The 17,547-nt window shown below is 34.7% G+C and overlaps 1 protein-coding gene across 9 annotated transcripts in view; it reads left to right on the top strand.

The window, feature by feature from the left end:
• The window catches only part of CDC42BPA (CDC42 binding protein kinase alpha), a 326,424-nt gene that overhangs the window by 207,736 nt on the left and 101,141 nt on the right, over positions 1 to 17,547 (top strand). For 7 of the 9 annotated variants that reach the window (XM_029230868.1, XM_029230867.1, XM_029230860.1 and 4 more), the window contains 2 exons: positions 4,418 to 4,660; positions 4,911 to 5,021. In XM_029230868.1, coding sequence (XP_029086701.1) covers positions 4,418 to 4,660; positions 4,911 to 5,021 — 354 coding nt within the window. The remainder of the gene's footprint in view (positions 1 to 4,417; positions 4,661 to 4,910; positions 5,022 to 17,547) is intronic. The other 2 variants (XM_029230864.1, XM_029230866.1) reach the window with 1 other exon arrangement.

Genomic DNA, 17,547 nt, shown 5'->3' with positions numbered 1-17,547 from the left:
CTCATGTTTCCTTTTCATTAATTTATGTTCTTTATTATCATCTCATATTGGCGGAAGTGGTTAATACGTTGTTCTCTGTTAACTTTTTATGTGGGATTTCATTGAATTTCAACTTTTTTTTAGTTTCAGTGTAAGTATTTCAGGCTATAAATTTCCCCCAATGTATATACAATACCTTTTACTGCATCCCCAAGTTTTAGTCTTTACTAAACATTTTTATTGTTTCCTGTATTTAAAATTTTTTTAGTTCTAAATATTTTAATACCCTTTATGATTTTTCTCCTTGATCTGTGAGCTATTATGGAATTTAGCCTTGTTATTTTTTATTTCTATTTTAATGGTAATATTATTAAAGAATTTGATCTGTATGATATCTGTTCTTTGAAATCTACTGAGAATTACGGCATGATCTAGACCTTTTCATTTTTAAATATTCAATATATGCTTAAGAAGAATGTGTTTCCCGGTGTTGGATGCAAGCTTCTAAATATACATGAAGGTTTTTAATTGAGCTTTTCAAATCTTCTTTATATTCACTATTTTTTTAACTGCTTGGTTTATCTATTAATGATTGAGAAATTGGATTTTCTCATGATGATGTATTCACCAGTTTTTCTGTGAAGTTCTAGCAATTTTTTTTCTAATATATTTTGAGTCTATCTTACAGAATGCACAAAAATTTAGAGTGGAATTTCTTTCTAGTGAATAGAATTTTATCATTGCTATAATGATGCTTTTTCTATTTAAGTCTAGATTTTGTTTCATAATTTGGTATAACAAACTGCATTTAACTGGTGAACTTACTCCTTTTATACTTATTTTGATTACTAATCTATATGGACATGTTTCTACCACTTTTTGTTTTCTGTTTGTCATGCATTTTCTATGCTTATCTTTATCTCCTTTCTCACTCTTTTTTTTAAAAATTGGAGTAAAGTTGATTTACAATGTTGCATTACTTAGTGCTATACAGCAAAGTGAATCAGTTATACGTATACACATATCCACTCTTTTTTAGATTCTTTTCCCATATAGATCATTAGAGAGTATTGACCAGAGTTCCCTGTGCTATACAGTAGGTCCTTATTAGTTTTCTATTTTATATATAGTAGTGTGTGTATGTCAATCACAATCTCCCACTTATCCCTCCCCACTTCCCCGCTGGTAACCATAAGATTGTTTTCTACATCTGTAACTCTGTTTCTGTTTTGTAAATAAGTGCATTTGTACCATTTTTTTAGATCCCACATATAAGCAATATCATATGACATATGTCCTTCTCTGTCTGACTTACTTCGCTTAGTATGACAGTCTCTGGGTCCACCCATGTTGCTACAAATGGCATTATTTCATTCTTTTTATGGCTGAGTTTGCTCTTTTTTTAAATTGTGGCAAAATATATATAACATAAAATTTCTATCCTAATCATTTTTACGTGTATAATTGAGTAGTGTAAGGTACATCACATTGTTGTGAAACCAATCTCCAGAATTCTTTTCATCTTGAAAATATTTTTCTTGATTTTTAATTGAGGTTTTTGTTTTCTTGTTCTCATTTTGCTCACTACTCATTCTAGCAGTTTCTAGTAGTATTGAATTTTATCGTGCATATTTAACAAAGTCTAAATTTAATATATTTTTTTAAATTTAATATTGGGTTGGCCAAAAAGTGCCTTCGGTTTTAAAGTAAAAATAAAAGACTTATTTTTCATTTTCACCAAGAACTTTATTGAACAACGTATTCAACCTTTTGTCCCACTACCTTCTGCCATTTTTCAGGCAACTTCATAATTCCATCTTCCCCAAACTTTTTATCTTTTTGGGCAAAGAACTGTTCCGGGTGCCTTTTACAGTCTTCCAGGGAACTGAAATTTTTTCCATTAAGAGAATTTTGTGAAGACTGAGATAAATGGAAATCTGAAGGTGCAATGTCTGGTGAATACGGCAGATGAATTAGACTACCCAGCCAAGCTGTAACAGTTTTTGCCTGGTCATCAAAGAAACATGCAGTCTTGTGTTACCCTGATGGAAGGTTATGCGGTTTCTGTTGACTAATTCCAGATGCTTTTTGTTGAGTGCGGCTTTCAGTTGGTCTAATGGGAGCAGTACTTGTTTGGTTTTCTGGAAGGAGCTCATAATAGAGGACTCCCTTCCAATCCCACCATATACACAACATCACCTTCTTTGGATGAAGCCCATCCTTTGGTGTGGTTGGTGGTGGTTCATTTCACTTGCCCCACGATCTCTTCTTTTCCGCATTGTTGTACAGTATCCACTTTTCATCACCCATCACAATTTGCTTTAAAGACGGTATGTTTTCGTTACGTTTAAGTAGAGAATCGCAGGCAGAAATACGGTCAGGAAGGTTTTTTTCGCTTAACTTATGTTGAACACAAACATCAAAGCGATGGACATAACCAAGCTGGTGCAAATGATTTTCAGCGCTTGATTTGGATATTTTGAGTATGTCGACTGTCTCCTGCGTGGTATAACATTGATTGTTCTCAGTTAATGTCTCGATTTGATCACTATCAACTTCAACTGGTCTACCTGACTGTGGAGCATCGTCCAGCAAGAAATCTCCAGCATGAAACCTCGCAAACCACTTTTGACACGTTCAGTCAATCACAGCATCTTCTCCATACACTGCACAAGTCTTCCTTTTGTGTTTCAGTTGAGTTTTTACCTTTCTTGAAGTAATAAAACATAATGTGCTGAAAATGTTGCTTTTTTTCTTCCATCTTAAGTATTAAAATGGCTACACAAAAATTCACCAGTTTTGATAAGTTTTTTTTTTAATGTATACTGTTATGACAGGTGTCCCAAGAAAATCTAACAAAATTGTTTCGAATGAGGTTAAAGACAGCTAAGCGCTACTAGAGCCGTCTTACGGGAAAAACCGAATGAACCTTTTGGCCAACGCAGTATCTTAAACTGTTGCTCCCAAACACTTTGAGGACCTTTAACTCTATTGCTTCTTCCCAACTACTGTGCTTTTTTGGACCAATATGTTAGTCATGTCCTTTTTGTTTACTGTACAAATGAGACAATAATACAATCTTATATACAAGTTTGCTTACATTCATATTTATGTTTACCAATTTCTTAGCCCTCCACTTCTCTTTCATTAGACCTTCCTTCTAAAATCATTTTTCATTTTCCTGAAATAAATATTTAGAGGTTCCTTTAAGTTCAGATCTGGTTGTGGTAAGCTCTGTCAATTTGTGTTTGTAAGAATCTCATTATTTTTTAGCCTCATACTTCAAAAGTAGCCTCATACTTCAAAAGTAATTTTTCTGTGTGTACAATTTTAATTATTATGTCTTAAAAAATATGTCCTCCTGTTACTATTGTTACTTCTTAGATGTCTGCTCTAATTATCTTTTTTTTTCCTTTTTGAGGATGGGGAATAGGTGATTTGTGTTTTTTCCCTCTGATTTTTTTTTATTTTTATTTAATGTTATATACTTTATTTTTTAAAGTTTCTGGGTTTGAGTTTCTTCTTATTTTTCTTCATAAAGGTAGAGCTTTCTATATTGGTGGATTCATGTTTTTAATGTTAATACTTACATTTTTTCATTTCTGAATGCTCTATACAATGTTTTATAAACAGTTTTTCGTAGTCTTTTTGCCTCATCATTTTAAATAGTCTTTTGTCATTTTCCTATTTTTATGATTTCCTTTTATTTCTTCAAACATTTCATGTATAGCAATCTTATCAGTATCTGATAGTTCTAATATCCAAATACCACTGGGGTTTATTTTTATTGGGGTTTATTGTTTGTAATGTTTGCTTGTGGTCGTTTGTCCTTTGGGTGTTTGGGAAATCTGTGGTTGTGAGCTTATATGTGTATGCTCTTTAAAAAAAAAAAAAAAGATATCATTGAGACTCTTCCTCAAAGAAGGTTTGCATTTCCTTTTGCTGGGAGGCAGGTGGTTCTACTGACCCAAGTCTACTTCAGCTCCTTCTAAGTTTCTCACTTTAATTAGCTTTTCTCTTTGCTGCTGGCCCAAGAGTTAGTCTCCACATCAAATACAGCCCTTGTTTTTATCATTTGTAATCATTTGATATAATTTTTAAAAATCTCACAGATATCCATTAAATTTCACAAAATCTTTATGTTTACCATTGTATCTTGTATTCCTATACCTTTATTTGTTTATTTATTTATTGAAACTAAGGTACTGGAAGGTTAAATCAGTTGTTCCTTTACAGTTAGCATGTTAGCATAGGGAATTGAGAATATGAACAGAGCACCATGCTCCTAGTATCTGTTCAAAAGTAGTTCATTTCTTTTAATTTTGTTCTGAGGTGAATAATTTTGGCTCTTCTTGACTTCATGATAAATATTTTGATGGCCAAATTTGGTCCCTAGGGTGCAGAATTGGTAACTTATATTCTTTTTACGAAACTGTAGGAACTAGTCCAGGCTAGTGAGCGATTAAAAAACCAATCCAAAGAGCTGAAAGACGCACACTGTCAGAGGAAACTGGCCATGCAGGAATTCATGGAGATCAATGAGCGGCTAACAGAATTGCACACCCAAAAACAGAAACTTGCTCGCCATGTCCGAGATAAGGAAGAAGAGGTGGACCTGGTGATGCAAAAAGTTGAAAGCTTAAGGCAAGAACTGCGCAGAACAGAAAGAGCCAAAAAAGAGGTTAGTAGTCAGGCAAATTTGTAGTGCCCATGGGGTAGTGATTAAAGCTGCTTTTTCAGACTAGTGAAATAATATATATTTCATTCTTTAATTTTTGAAGAGTTTTTTTTTTTTAGTTTGGTAATAATATTTAATATGAATTTCAACATTTGAGTTATCTATCTATTGCAAGGGAAATTCCCATGGGGAGACATTTTATTGGAGAAACAATTATAACCATGAAATCTGCTTTTTTCATTTTATTTTAAAGCTGGAAGTTCGTACAGAAGCTGTAGCTGCTGAAGCATCTAAAGACAGGAAATTGCGCGAACAGAGCGAGCACTATTCTAAGCAACTGCAAAATGAATTAGAGGGACTGAAGGTATCGTTTGATTTCATATTTATGAAGTTGAATTAATTTTCTCCTCTTTCTGCTTAACAGGACTATGTTATGTTCTCTTTTTGGTGTAGAGTAAAAACTAACTATCCTTCAAACATAGTATTCTTAATTCTCATTCTTATCAATAGGAAGCTGGTATAGACTTCTTAATCATGCTGTAAGGAAATGGAAGGCTGTATTTAGTGGGGAGAAGAAATCTTTCAGGAAGGAGTTAAAATATTTATGAAGGGGGCTTCCCTGGTGGCACAGTGGTTGAGAGTCCGCCCGCCGATGCAGGGGACACGGGTTCGTGCCCCGGTCCAGTAAGATCCCACATGCCGCGGAGCGGCTGGGCCCGTGAGCCATGGCCGCTGAGCCTGTGCATCCGGAGCCTGTGCTCCGCAACAGGAGAGGCCACAACAGTGAGAGGCCGGCGTAACGCAAAAAAAAAAAAAAAAAAAAATTTATGAAGGGCTGCATACCTTGACAAGATATATTGGTAATCTCATGGGAGGCAGGGTTAGATGTCCAGATCCTCTGTCTTGTTAAGTGACTTAGGAGAGGCTCAGAGGTAGCTTTGCAGATACTTTTGTTAAGTGGGATGAGATGATAATTGGCCTGGATTTAAACATCTCAGCAGAAGTGCTTAGCAAGGGAAATCTTTGCGCCAGCTCTAGTGTTGGACTATCTGCTTTTAAAGCCCAGCCTCATCAGTTACCAGCTGTGTAACGCTGGACGAAACATTTAATCTCTTTGGACCTTAATTTCTCATTTGTAAAACCCTATCTCATTGGTTTCATGTGAGGAGTACGTATACATGTATGTAAGCTGCCACATCATAAGTGGTCAGTAACTATTAGCTATAATAATAATATTATATATGTCAAAGTGAGAGAATTAGGATTAATTGACATCGTATTTCTATAACACTAAATTATAATCTGAATATGATGTCTGCCTTTTCTTGACTCTACCCTTTGCGTATCCCAATTCCTCTGCATTGTCTGCCAGCCGCCACCTCCACACACTCCTTGCGTGCCTAGTCTAGTATCTTATTCGTCCAGCAAATATAAGAATGAAGTTGAATGTCATCTCAGGAAGTCTAAATATTCCTTATTCTCTGCTGCTATAGAGTTTTGTTAATAACTTTACAATAGCTCTTATTATAATTATTTATTCACAAAATGTCTCCCCACCTAAACTGTGACTTAGCTTATTGAAAACATAGACTGGTATATTATTTGTTTTGTTTTGATTGATCGTGATTGCACAGTCTTGGTTAGCTTTCCAAAATAGTTATGTTTCTTCTATAAATAACCTATGCTTCTAGAGCAGGATTAGTGTATAGAAGTCATTACATTACCGTCTCAAATAACTTTCAGTCAGGGACTACTTTGTTTCCAGCACTATCTTAGGTGATTTTGGTAAGCACAAGAATCACAAAGTGCAAACTGGAGGAAATCTTAGAGATTATTTGCATTTGAGGAAAGTGAAACTCAGATGAGTTTAGGATTTTATAGTCTTAAATGATAGAGTACAGTCTAAACCCAGGTTTTCTAATTCTTAGTACCATTCTGTCCACTAGTTTGATCTTTATTTTTTTCTGTAACAAACACTGCTCATTGAAAACTCTGAGTCACATGTGTTTACCTACATATCAGACACTCATAATCTCTTGTATCATTTACAGATTTGGGAAATTTGGGATAATAATAAAACTACCCAATAAATTAGTTAATGCATTTAAAATGCTTAGCCCATGGCCTGGCACAAAGTAAAGGCTCAATAACTGTTAGCTATTATTATTATCATGCTACCATTTCTTTAAGATATTTTCTAAAAGTGGAATTTCTTGATTTAAAGGTCTACACATGTAAATTTTGAAACTTATTTTGGCCCCTTTAAAAGGTTGTAGGAATCTTTACTTCATTAAGAATACTCTTCAATAGAATTGAAGAGAAAAAAAGTTCTTGAATAAAAGTTAGAAACTTTAATACCCCACTTCCAAAAATGGATAGAACATATAGACAGAAGATAAATAAGCATATAGATGTCTTGATCAACAGTATAACCAACTAGAACTAACAGATACATATATAGAACTCTCCACCCAACAACAGCAGAATACATATTCTTCTCAAGTGCAATTGATAAATTCTCCAGGATAGACCAGATGTTAGGCCACAAAATAAATCTCAATAAATGTAAAAAGATTGAGATCACACAAAGTATCCACTGCAATCACAATGGAGTGAAGCTAGAAATCAATAGCATAAGGAAAACTGGAATGTTAAAAAAATATGTGGGAATGAAATAAGACACTCTTAACCAACCAGTGGGTCAATGAAGAAATCACAAGGGAAATTAGAAAATACCTAACTTTATATGTTACAGAACTAGAAAAAGAAGAGCAAAGGAAACAAAGCTAGCAGATGGAAGGAAATAATAAGGATTAGAGCAGTGTTCAATAAAATGAGAACAGAATAATAATAATAAAGGGAATGAAACCAAAGTTCATTCTTTGAGAGATCAACAAAATTGACAAACCTTTAGCTAGACTGACAGAGAGAGGGAGGAAGGGAGGAAACAAATAAGTAACATCAGAAATGAAAGTAGATATTAATACCTATCATCAGAAATCAAAAGGATTGTAAGAGAATACTATGAACAACTCTATGCCAACAAAGTAAATAATCTAGATGAAATGGACAGATCGAGAAGCACACAAATTACCTAAATGCAAGACAAAATAGAAAGTCTCAACAGACTTACAATAGGCAAAGAGATTGAATTGGTAATAAGAAACCTCCTGACAAAGAAAAGCCCAGGACCAGATAGCTTCACTAGTGAACTGAACCAAACTTTTAAGGAAGAATTAACACCAATTCTTCTTAAACTCTTCCACAGAATACAAGAATAGGGAACACTTCCTAACTCATTCCATAGGCCAGCATTGCCATAATACCAAAGCCATATGAATAATATCACAAGAAAAGAAATTTACAGACCAGTATTCCTAACGAATATAGACGTATGAATTCTCAACAAAACACCAGCAAACCAAATCCAAAGCCATATTAAAAGGATTATAAACCATGGCAAAGTGGGGTTTATCCCAGGAATGCAAGGGTGGTTGAATGTAAGAAAATAAATCAATGTAATACATCACATTGAAAGAACCAAAGGGAGGGGGGAACTGCATGATCATCTTAATTGATGCACATAAGTCATTTCACAAAATTCAACATCCTTTCATGATAAAAACTCTCAGAAAACTAGGAATAGAAGGGAATATACTCAACATGATCAAAGGCATTTATGAATAATCCATAGCTAACATCATACTCAATGGTGAATGACTCAAAATATTTTCCCTGAGTTTAGGAATGAGACAAGGATGCCCATTTTCACCACTGCAATTAACATTATGCTGGCGGTTCTAGCCAGAGGAATTAGATAAGAAAAGGAAATAGAAGGCATCCAAACTGGAAAAGAAGAAGTAAAACTATCTCTATTTGCAGATCACAGGATCCTATATTTAAAAACTCCAAAGAATACTACCAGTTTCCAATCCAGTATATAAGAACTTCAGAAGTCACCACTTTGTTCTAACAAGAAGTAAAAAGCTGAACAAATTGAAAAATCAACAACTCTTCTTAGGTCTGTAAGGGAAGTAATATCACAGAACCAACTGCTGTCCTCCAAACTGGAGAGAGTGACAGGCAAATAAAGAGAATCACAGCTTATGAGATCAGGAACCCTTGTAGGAAATCAGTACTAGTGTAGGGAGACCTGAACTGTTATTGAAAAATTGCTAGAGGCTCAGTGCGGACAAGTTTGAGAGATAAAAACTCCAGGGGAGCCTCGTCATTGGGGAGCCCTGACAGTTTCATCAGTTTTACATCCTGGAGCTCTACGAGGTTTTCACAGAGAATATCAGAGAAAAATCCCCTTGTACTAACAATAGGGGTAACAATTTTGAATGTGCCAGAGAATTCTGTTCTTCTTAACAAGGTCTATCTTCAGGAGAAACTCTTCAGCCAGAATCTAACTTGCTGGGATTTTATCAGACCTAACTGCCTTGAGGGAAGGGAAATATTCAGCCCCAGCCCACTCTAGTCACCCTGTCAAAACAGGTAAGTGGGGGCGAAAAACTGACAAGGTTGTCTTAAGTTCACAGTCCAGAAGCACAGGCTCGATAACATACTGATATCCAATCTTAGGACTATAGAACGCTTCCCCTCCCACCACAGCTTGCAACCATATTACTAATAGCCTATTTACAGCAGTTCCTTTTACCCAGTACATCATGTTCACCTATCAACAAAAAATTACAAGACATACTGAAAGGCAAAAAACACAGAATAGAGCAAACATCACAACCAGACTCAGGGATGTTGAAATTATCAGGCCAGGAATTGAAAACAACTGTGATTGATATGCTAAGGACTTTAATGAAAAAGTAGAGAGCATGGAAAAATAAATGGGCAATGTAAGCAGAGAGATGTAAATTCTAAGAAAGAACCAAAAAGAAATGCTAGACATGAAACACATTGTAACAGAATGAAGAATGCCCTTTATGAGCTTATTAGTACACTGGATACAGCTGAAGAAAGAATCTCTGAGCTTGAGGATATCGAAACAGGACTGCCAAAACTGAAAAGCAAAGAGAAAAAAGTGAAAAAACAGAAAAGAATATCCAAGTATTGTGGAACATTTACAAAAGTTGTACCATACATATAATGGGAACACTAAAAGGTGAACAGAGAAAGGAACAGAAGAACCATTTGGAACAGTAATGACTGAAAATTTCCCCCAAATTAATGTCAGACACTAAACCACAGATTCAGGAAGCTCAAAGAACACCAAACAGGGTAAATACCCAAAAAATTACACCTAGACATGCCATTTTCAAATTATAGATAAAGATAGAAATCCTGAAAGCAGTCAGAGATAAAAAAAATACCTTACCTGTAGAAAATATAAGGTAAGAATTACATTTGACTTTTGCTCTTCATGCAAACAAGAAGAGAGTGGAGTGAAATATTTAAAGTGTTGAGAAAAAAAAACCTACCCACCTAGAATTTTGTACTTTGAGAAATTATCTTTCAAAAGTGAAGGAGAAATAAAGACTTCGTGAGACAAAGATTTCAGGGAATTTGTTTCAAGTAAACCTGCCATGCAAGAAATGTTAAAAGAAGTTCTCCAGAGAGAAGGAAAATGATATAGGTCAGAAACTCAGATCTACATAAAGAAAGAAAAAGCATCAGAGAAGGAATACATGAAGGTAAAATAAATAAAAGCTTTTATTTTTCTTATTCTTAATCTAATAGATGAAATGTTCAAAATAATAGCAACAATGTATTCAATTATATATTCTTATATATATGCTTATGTCTGATTACATGTATATATAAATATGCTTATGTGTGCTTATGTGTAACTGAAATGAATGACAGCAATTATACAAGGGATAGGAGGCAGGAATTAGGATTATTTCATTTTATGGTACTTGCACTATCCATGAAGTGGTAGAGTGTTATTTGAAACTGGACTTGGATTGGTTATAAATGCAGATTGCAAACTGTAGAATGGCCACTTAAAAAAGGAGTTCAACTGATATGCTCAGAATGGGGAGAAAATTGAATCATATAAAATGCTTAATTAAAACCACAAAAGACAGGGACTTCCCTGGCAGTTCTGTGGTTGAGACTCTGTGCTTCAAATGCAGGGGGCATGTGTTCAATCCCTGGTCAGGGACTGAGATCCCACATGCCGCATGGTGTGGCCAAAAACAAGGGGAAAAAAAAAACAGCAAAAGACAGAAAAGGTATGGAAGACAAAAATAGATACAAAGAAAGGAGCAATAAATAGAAAGCAGTAGCAAATACAATAGGTATTAATCAAAAAACATCAACAATCATTTAGAATGTCAATGGTCTAAGTATACCAATTACAAAACAGATTATGTCAGATTGGATCAAAAAACAGTATCTAACTATATGTTGTCTAAGAAGTCCACTTTAGGTATAGAGGCACATATAGTTGTTCCTCAGTATCCATGAGGCATTGGTTCCATGCCCTCTCCACACCCCATGGATACCAAAATCTGCACACGCTCAACTCCCTTATATAAAATGGTGTAGTACAGTCAGCCCTCTGTATCCATGGATGCAGAATTCGTGGATACAGAGGCCAAGTGTCTAGATTAAGAGTACAGGCATACCTTGTTTTATTGTGCTTTGCTATATTGTACTTTGCAGATATTACAAATTGAAGGTTTGTGGCACCCTGCATCGAGCAAGTCTGTCAGCACCATTTTTCCAGTAGCGTTTGCTCACTTCATGATTTTATGTCACATTTTGGTAATTCTCACAGTGTTTCAAACTTCTTCATTATTATATTTGTTGTGGTGATCTGTGATTATTGATCTTTGATGTTACTATTGCAAGAAGATTGCAACTCGCTAAAGGCTCAGATGATGGTTAGCATTTTTAGCAATAAAGTATTTTTAAAATTAAGGTGTGTACATTTTTTTAGACATAACGCTATTGCACACTTAATAAACTAGAGTATAGTGTGAATACAACTTTTATGTGTACTGGGAAATCAAAAAATTCATGTGATGCACTTTATCGCAATATTCACCTTTTTGCAGTAGTCTGGAACTGAACCCACAATATCCCCAAGGTATGCCTGTAAGTGGATGGAGAAAGATATACCATGATAACACTAATCAAAAGAAAGTGGAAGTAGCTATATTAATTTCAGACAGGGTGGAATTTGGAGTAAGGAAAGTTTTTGGAAATAAAGAAGGGCATTGCTGTTCACCAAGAAGATGTAGCATACTTAATGTGTATGCGTGTAACAACATAGCATCAAAATGCATGAGGCAAAACCCTTCCAGAAGTGCAGAGAAAAAGAGATGAATTCACTGTCATAGTTGGGAACTTCAGCACCCCTCTATCAGAAATGGACAGATCCAGCAGGCAAAAAAATCAGTAAGGACATAGTTGAACTCAACACCCATCATCAATCAAGTGGATGTAAGGACATCTATGTACTGCTTCACCCAACAACAGCAGAATACACATTCTTCTCAAGCTTACATGGAACGTCCACCAAGATAGGCCACATTCTGGGCCATAAAACAAACCTTAAGAAATCCTTAACAAATTTAAAAGAACAGGAATCATACATTGTCTGCTCTCAGACCACAATGGAATTAGACTAGATGTCAGTAACAAAAAGATAGCTGGAAAATTCCAAAATACTTGGAATTAAGGCACCACCCTTATAAAAAACACATGAGCCAAAGAAAATATCTCATGAGAAACTTAAAAATATTTTGAACTAAATGAAAATGAAAACACAAATTGTCAAAATTTGTCAGATACAGTGAAAGCAGTGCTTAGAGGGAAACTTGTGGCATTGAATGCATATATTAGAAAAGAAGAAAGATCTAAGATTAATCGTCTTAGCTTCCACCTTAGGATACTAGAAAGAGAAGAGCAAATTAAATCTAAAGTAAACAGAAGAAAAATAATAAAAATTAGAGCAGAAATCCATCAAATTGAAAACAGGAAACCAATAGAGAAAAATCATTGAAACCAAAGCTTATTCTTTAAAAAGGTCAGTGAAATCGATAAGCCTCTATCCAGGCTAATTAAGAAAAAAAGGGGCCCCTTATCTATTTTTGAGAGAAATCATATTAACAAGTTTTCTAGTATGAAACTATTCTTACATTCTGGGAATCAGTTGCTCATATAAATAACTGAATTTCAATACAGCAACGAATTTCAAATGTTAACATTTTATTAACAATTTTTGCTGTTAAATGTATCAATATATTGAGATGAGTCTGGTTTTATTATTTGGTGTTTTGATCAGGTTTTGTTTCAGGGTTATCTTAATTTTATATAAAGTAGAGTAAAGCTTGCTTTTTTTCTCTGTGCTCATAGAAATAAACTCTTCCTTGAAATCTGAAAAAATTCTCTTATAACACATTCTTTGTTATTACATAGTAGCTTCTCAGTGCTTTATTTTATTGTTGATTTGAGACAATTTGGTCACTTATATTTTTCCAGTAAAAGTGTCTTTCAAACAGATTTTCAAACTTACAAGTTTGAATACCTTATATAAATTTAATAATTCCCTTGGAAACTTGAAAAGAAGGGGAATTACCTATCAATATAGTTTGTATTATTTCATATATTTATGATTACCTTCACACTATAATTCTTTTAAAATTTTTCTTCTCTTTTCTGTGGTAAATATTTTTGCACAGCATATGCTTAATCTGTGTTTTGCCTGCTGTACTCTCTGCTATATCTTTAAACCTTTGATTGTAAAATAAAACACAAATACAAAGAAAAAAAAAAGAGAGACAGGACACTACTAGTATCAGAAATGAAAGACAGGACATCAGTATGCAACCGATGTACATGAAAAGGCTAATAAACGAATACTATGAACAATTAATTCTTTGCCTACAAATTTGATAACCTAGATGAAATGGACCAATTCCTTCAAAGACACAGCTCCCATAACTAACCAAGGAGAAATAAATAATCTGAAATGGCTCTGTCTGTTAAAGAAATTGAATCAATAATTAATAATCTTCCAGAACAGAAAGCACCAGGCCCAGACGTATTCACTGGTGAATTCTACCAGACATTTAAGGAAGAAATCATGACAATTCTCTACAGTTGCTTTCAGAAGATAGAAATAGAGGAAATACTTCTTAACTCATTCTATGATGCAAGAATTATGCTAATACCAAAGCCAAAGACATTACAAGAAAAGAATGCTACAGACCAATGTAGAAAGCCTCATAGACATAGGTGCAAAAGTCCTCAAAAATATTAACAAATTGAATCCAACAATATATAAAAAGAATTATACACCACAACCAAATGGGATTTCATCCCATGTACACAAGGCTGGTTCAGCATTTGAAAGTGAATTAATGTAATGCATCACTGATGTGATAAAAATCACATGATCGGGCTTCCCTGGCGGCACAGTGGTTGAGAGTCCACCTGCCGATGCAGGGGACACGGGTTCATGCCCCAGTCCGGGAAGATCCCACATGCCACGGAGTGGCTAGGCCCGTGAGCCATGGCCACTGAGCCTGCGCGTCCGGAGTTTGTGCTCTGCAGTGGGAGAGGCCACAACACTGAGAGGCCCGTGTACAGCAAAAAAAATTTAAAAATTTTTAAAAAATCACATGATCATATCAGTAGATACAGAAAAAGCATCTGACAAACTCTAATACTCATTCATGATAAAAACTCAGTAAACTAGGAATAGAGGGGAACTTCCTCAACTTGATATATAATACCTATCAAAAAACCTAAAGTAACATCATACTTAATGACAAGAATCTTGAAGCTTTTTCATTAAGATCAAGAACAAAGCAAGGATTCTTCCTCTCACTCCTCCTTTTCAACATCGTGCTGTATGTCTTAGCTAATGCAATAAGACAAGAAAACAAAAAAGAAGTATACAGATTGGGAAAGATGACATAAAACTGTCTTGGTTAGCAGATGATATGATTGTCTATGTAGAGAATCAAAAAAATTAACAAAAAAGACTCCTGGAACTAGTAAGGCATTTATAGCAAGGTTGCAGGTACAAGATTAATATACAAAAGTCGGTCACTCTCTTATACACCAACCATGAATAAGTGGAATTTGAAATTTAAAACTCAGTACTATTAATATTAGCACCTACAAAAATGAAATATTGAAGTATAAATATACCAAAATATGCATAAGACCTGTATGGGGGAAACTATAAAACTCTGATGAAAAAAATCAAAGAAGAACTAAATAAATGGAGAGATATTCCACGTTCATGGATAGGAAGACTCCGTATTAGGTGTCTTATAAGATGTCAGTTCTTCCCATCTTCAACTACAGATTTTTTTTTTTTTTTTTTGCGCTACGTGGGCCTCTCACTGTTGTGGCCTCTCATGTTGCAGAGCACAGGCTCCAGACGCGCAGGCTCAGCGACCATGGCTCACTGGCCCAGCCACTCCGCGGCATGTGGGATCTTCCTGGACCGGGGCACGAACCCATGTCCCCTTCATCGGCAGGCGGACTCTCAACCACTGTGCCACCAGGGAAGCCCCTTCAACTACAGATTTAATGCAGTGCAAGTCAGAATTGCAGCAACTTCTTTTGTGGGTATCAACAAACTAAGCCTAAAGTTTATATGGAGAGGCAAAGACCCAGAATAGCCAACACGATAGTGAAGGAAAAAAAAACATAGCTGGAATACTGACTTCAAGACTTATATAAAACTGCAGTAATCAAGACAGTATGGTATTGGCAAGAGACTATACAGATAAATCATCTCTGACGAAAAAGCAAAGGCAGTATAATGGAGCAAAGGTGTACTTTTTAACAAATAGTGTTAGAAGAACTAGACATCAATGCAAAAAGAAAATTGAATCTAGACACAGAACTTACACCCTTCACAAAAATTAACTCAAAATGGATCACAGACCTAGACGTAAAACACAAAACTATTAACACTCCTAGACAATAACGTAGGAGAAACCTAGATAATCTTTGGTATGGTGATGACTTTTTACTTTCAGCACCAAAGGCACAGTCCATGAAATAAAGAATTACTATGCTAGATCTCACTGAAATTGAAGTCTTCTGGACTGTGAAAGTCACGGCCAAGAATGAAAAGATGAGGCACAGACTGCAGGGAAATGCAGACATATCTGATATAAAACTGTTATCCAAATATTCAGAGAATTCTTAAAACTCAATAAGAAAACAAACAACCACAGGGTTGCATGATCAACATATAGTAATTAGTTGTGTTCCTATGTCAGCAATGAACAATCCACAATGAAATTAAGAAAGCAATTATAGTTACAATAGCATCTAAAAGAATGCCTTGGAATAAAATTAACCAAGAATGTTGTGCACTGAAAATTATAAAACATTGCTGAAAGAAATTAAAAGATACCTAAAATAAAGAAAAGATATCCCATGTTTATGAATAGGAAGACTTAGTATTGTTCAGATGTAGTTTTACCAAAAGTGATGTACAGGTTCAATTCGATCCCTATTATCAACAGCCCCTTTTGCAGAAATGGAAAATATGAGCCTCAAAATCATGTGGAATTGCCCCAAATAGCCAAAAAACTTGAAAAAGAAGGCCAAAGTTAGAAGACCCAAACTTCCCAATTTCAAAACTTATTACAAAAATCACAGCAATAAAAAGAATATGACACTGGCATAAGAATATAGACCACTGGAATAGAATTAAGAGTCCAGAAATAAACTCATGTATCTATAGCCACAATTGATTTTTGACATAGGTACACATAGGTACTAAATCTGTTCAGTATGGAAAGAATAGTTCCTTCAACTCATGTGCCAGACAGCTGGATTTCTGCATGCAAACAAATGAATTTGGACCCCTACCTTACACCATATTAAAAAATTAACTCAAAATGGATCAACAACTTACATATAAGAGCTACAACCATAAAACTCTTAGAAGAAAACATTGGGGTAAATCTTCATGACCTTGGGTTTGGAAGTAGATTCTTAAGTCACAGAAAGCATAAGCAACAAAACAAAAAATGGACAAATGAGACTTCATCAAAATAAAAACTTATTTGTATTGCATCAAAGGATATTTTTAAGAAAATGAAAAGATAACCTAAAGAATGGAAGAAACCATTTGTAAATCAAATATCTGATAAGGATTTGATATCCAGAATTTACAACGAACTCCTACAACTTAACAGAAAGATAAACTGCCCAATCAAAAAATGGGCAATAACTTGCATAGACATTTCTTCAAAGAAGATATATTAGTAGCCAATAAGCACATGAAAAGATGTTCAACATCATTAATTATTAGGGAAATGGAGTTAAAACCACAAGATACCACTTCATACCTACTAAGATGGCTAAAATTAAAAATAAAAACAAAATAAGTGCTCGCAAGAATATGAAAACAATTGGTGATTCCTCAATAAAAGTAAATGTAGAATTACCATATGACTGAATAATTCAACTCCTAGTTATATTATGTACCCAAAAGAATTGTAAGCAGGGACTTCAGACAGACTCTTATACACCAGTGTTCATTAAAACATTAGTAAAACAGCCAAAAAGGTATAAACAACCCAAGTGTTCATCAACAGATAAAGGAACAAAATGTGGCAAGTACATATAATGGAATATTATTCAACCATAAATGGGGTGAAGTTCTGATATATCCTGCAACATGGATGAATATTGAGAACATTATGCTAAGTGAAAGAAGCTAGACAAAAGGGGACAAATATGATTCTACTTATATGAAGTATCTAGAATAGACAAATTCATTGAGATAGAAAGTGGAATAGAGATTACCAGGGGCAGGGTAGAGGGGATAATGGGGTGTGTATTCCTTAATGGTTACAGAATTCTCTTTGAGAAGATGAAAAAGTTTTAGAAATTACAGTGTTGATGGTTGCACAACATTGTGAATGTAATACCACTGAATTGTA

The sequence above is a fragment of the Monodon monoceros genome, unplaced genomic scaffold, assembly GCF_005190385.1.
Source record: "Monodon monoceros isolate NGI ecotype Baffin Bay Population unplaced genomic scaffold, NGI_Narwhal_1 Super_Scaffold_18, whole genome shotgun sequence".
NCBI classification, from domain to species: domain Eukaryota; kingdom Metazoa; phylum Chordata; class Mammalia; order Artiodactyla; family Monodontidae; genus Monodon; species Monodon monoceros.
Note: the sequence above shows the minus strand (reverse complement) of the source record. Positions and strands in the feature narration are given on the sequence as shown.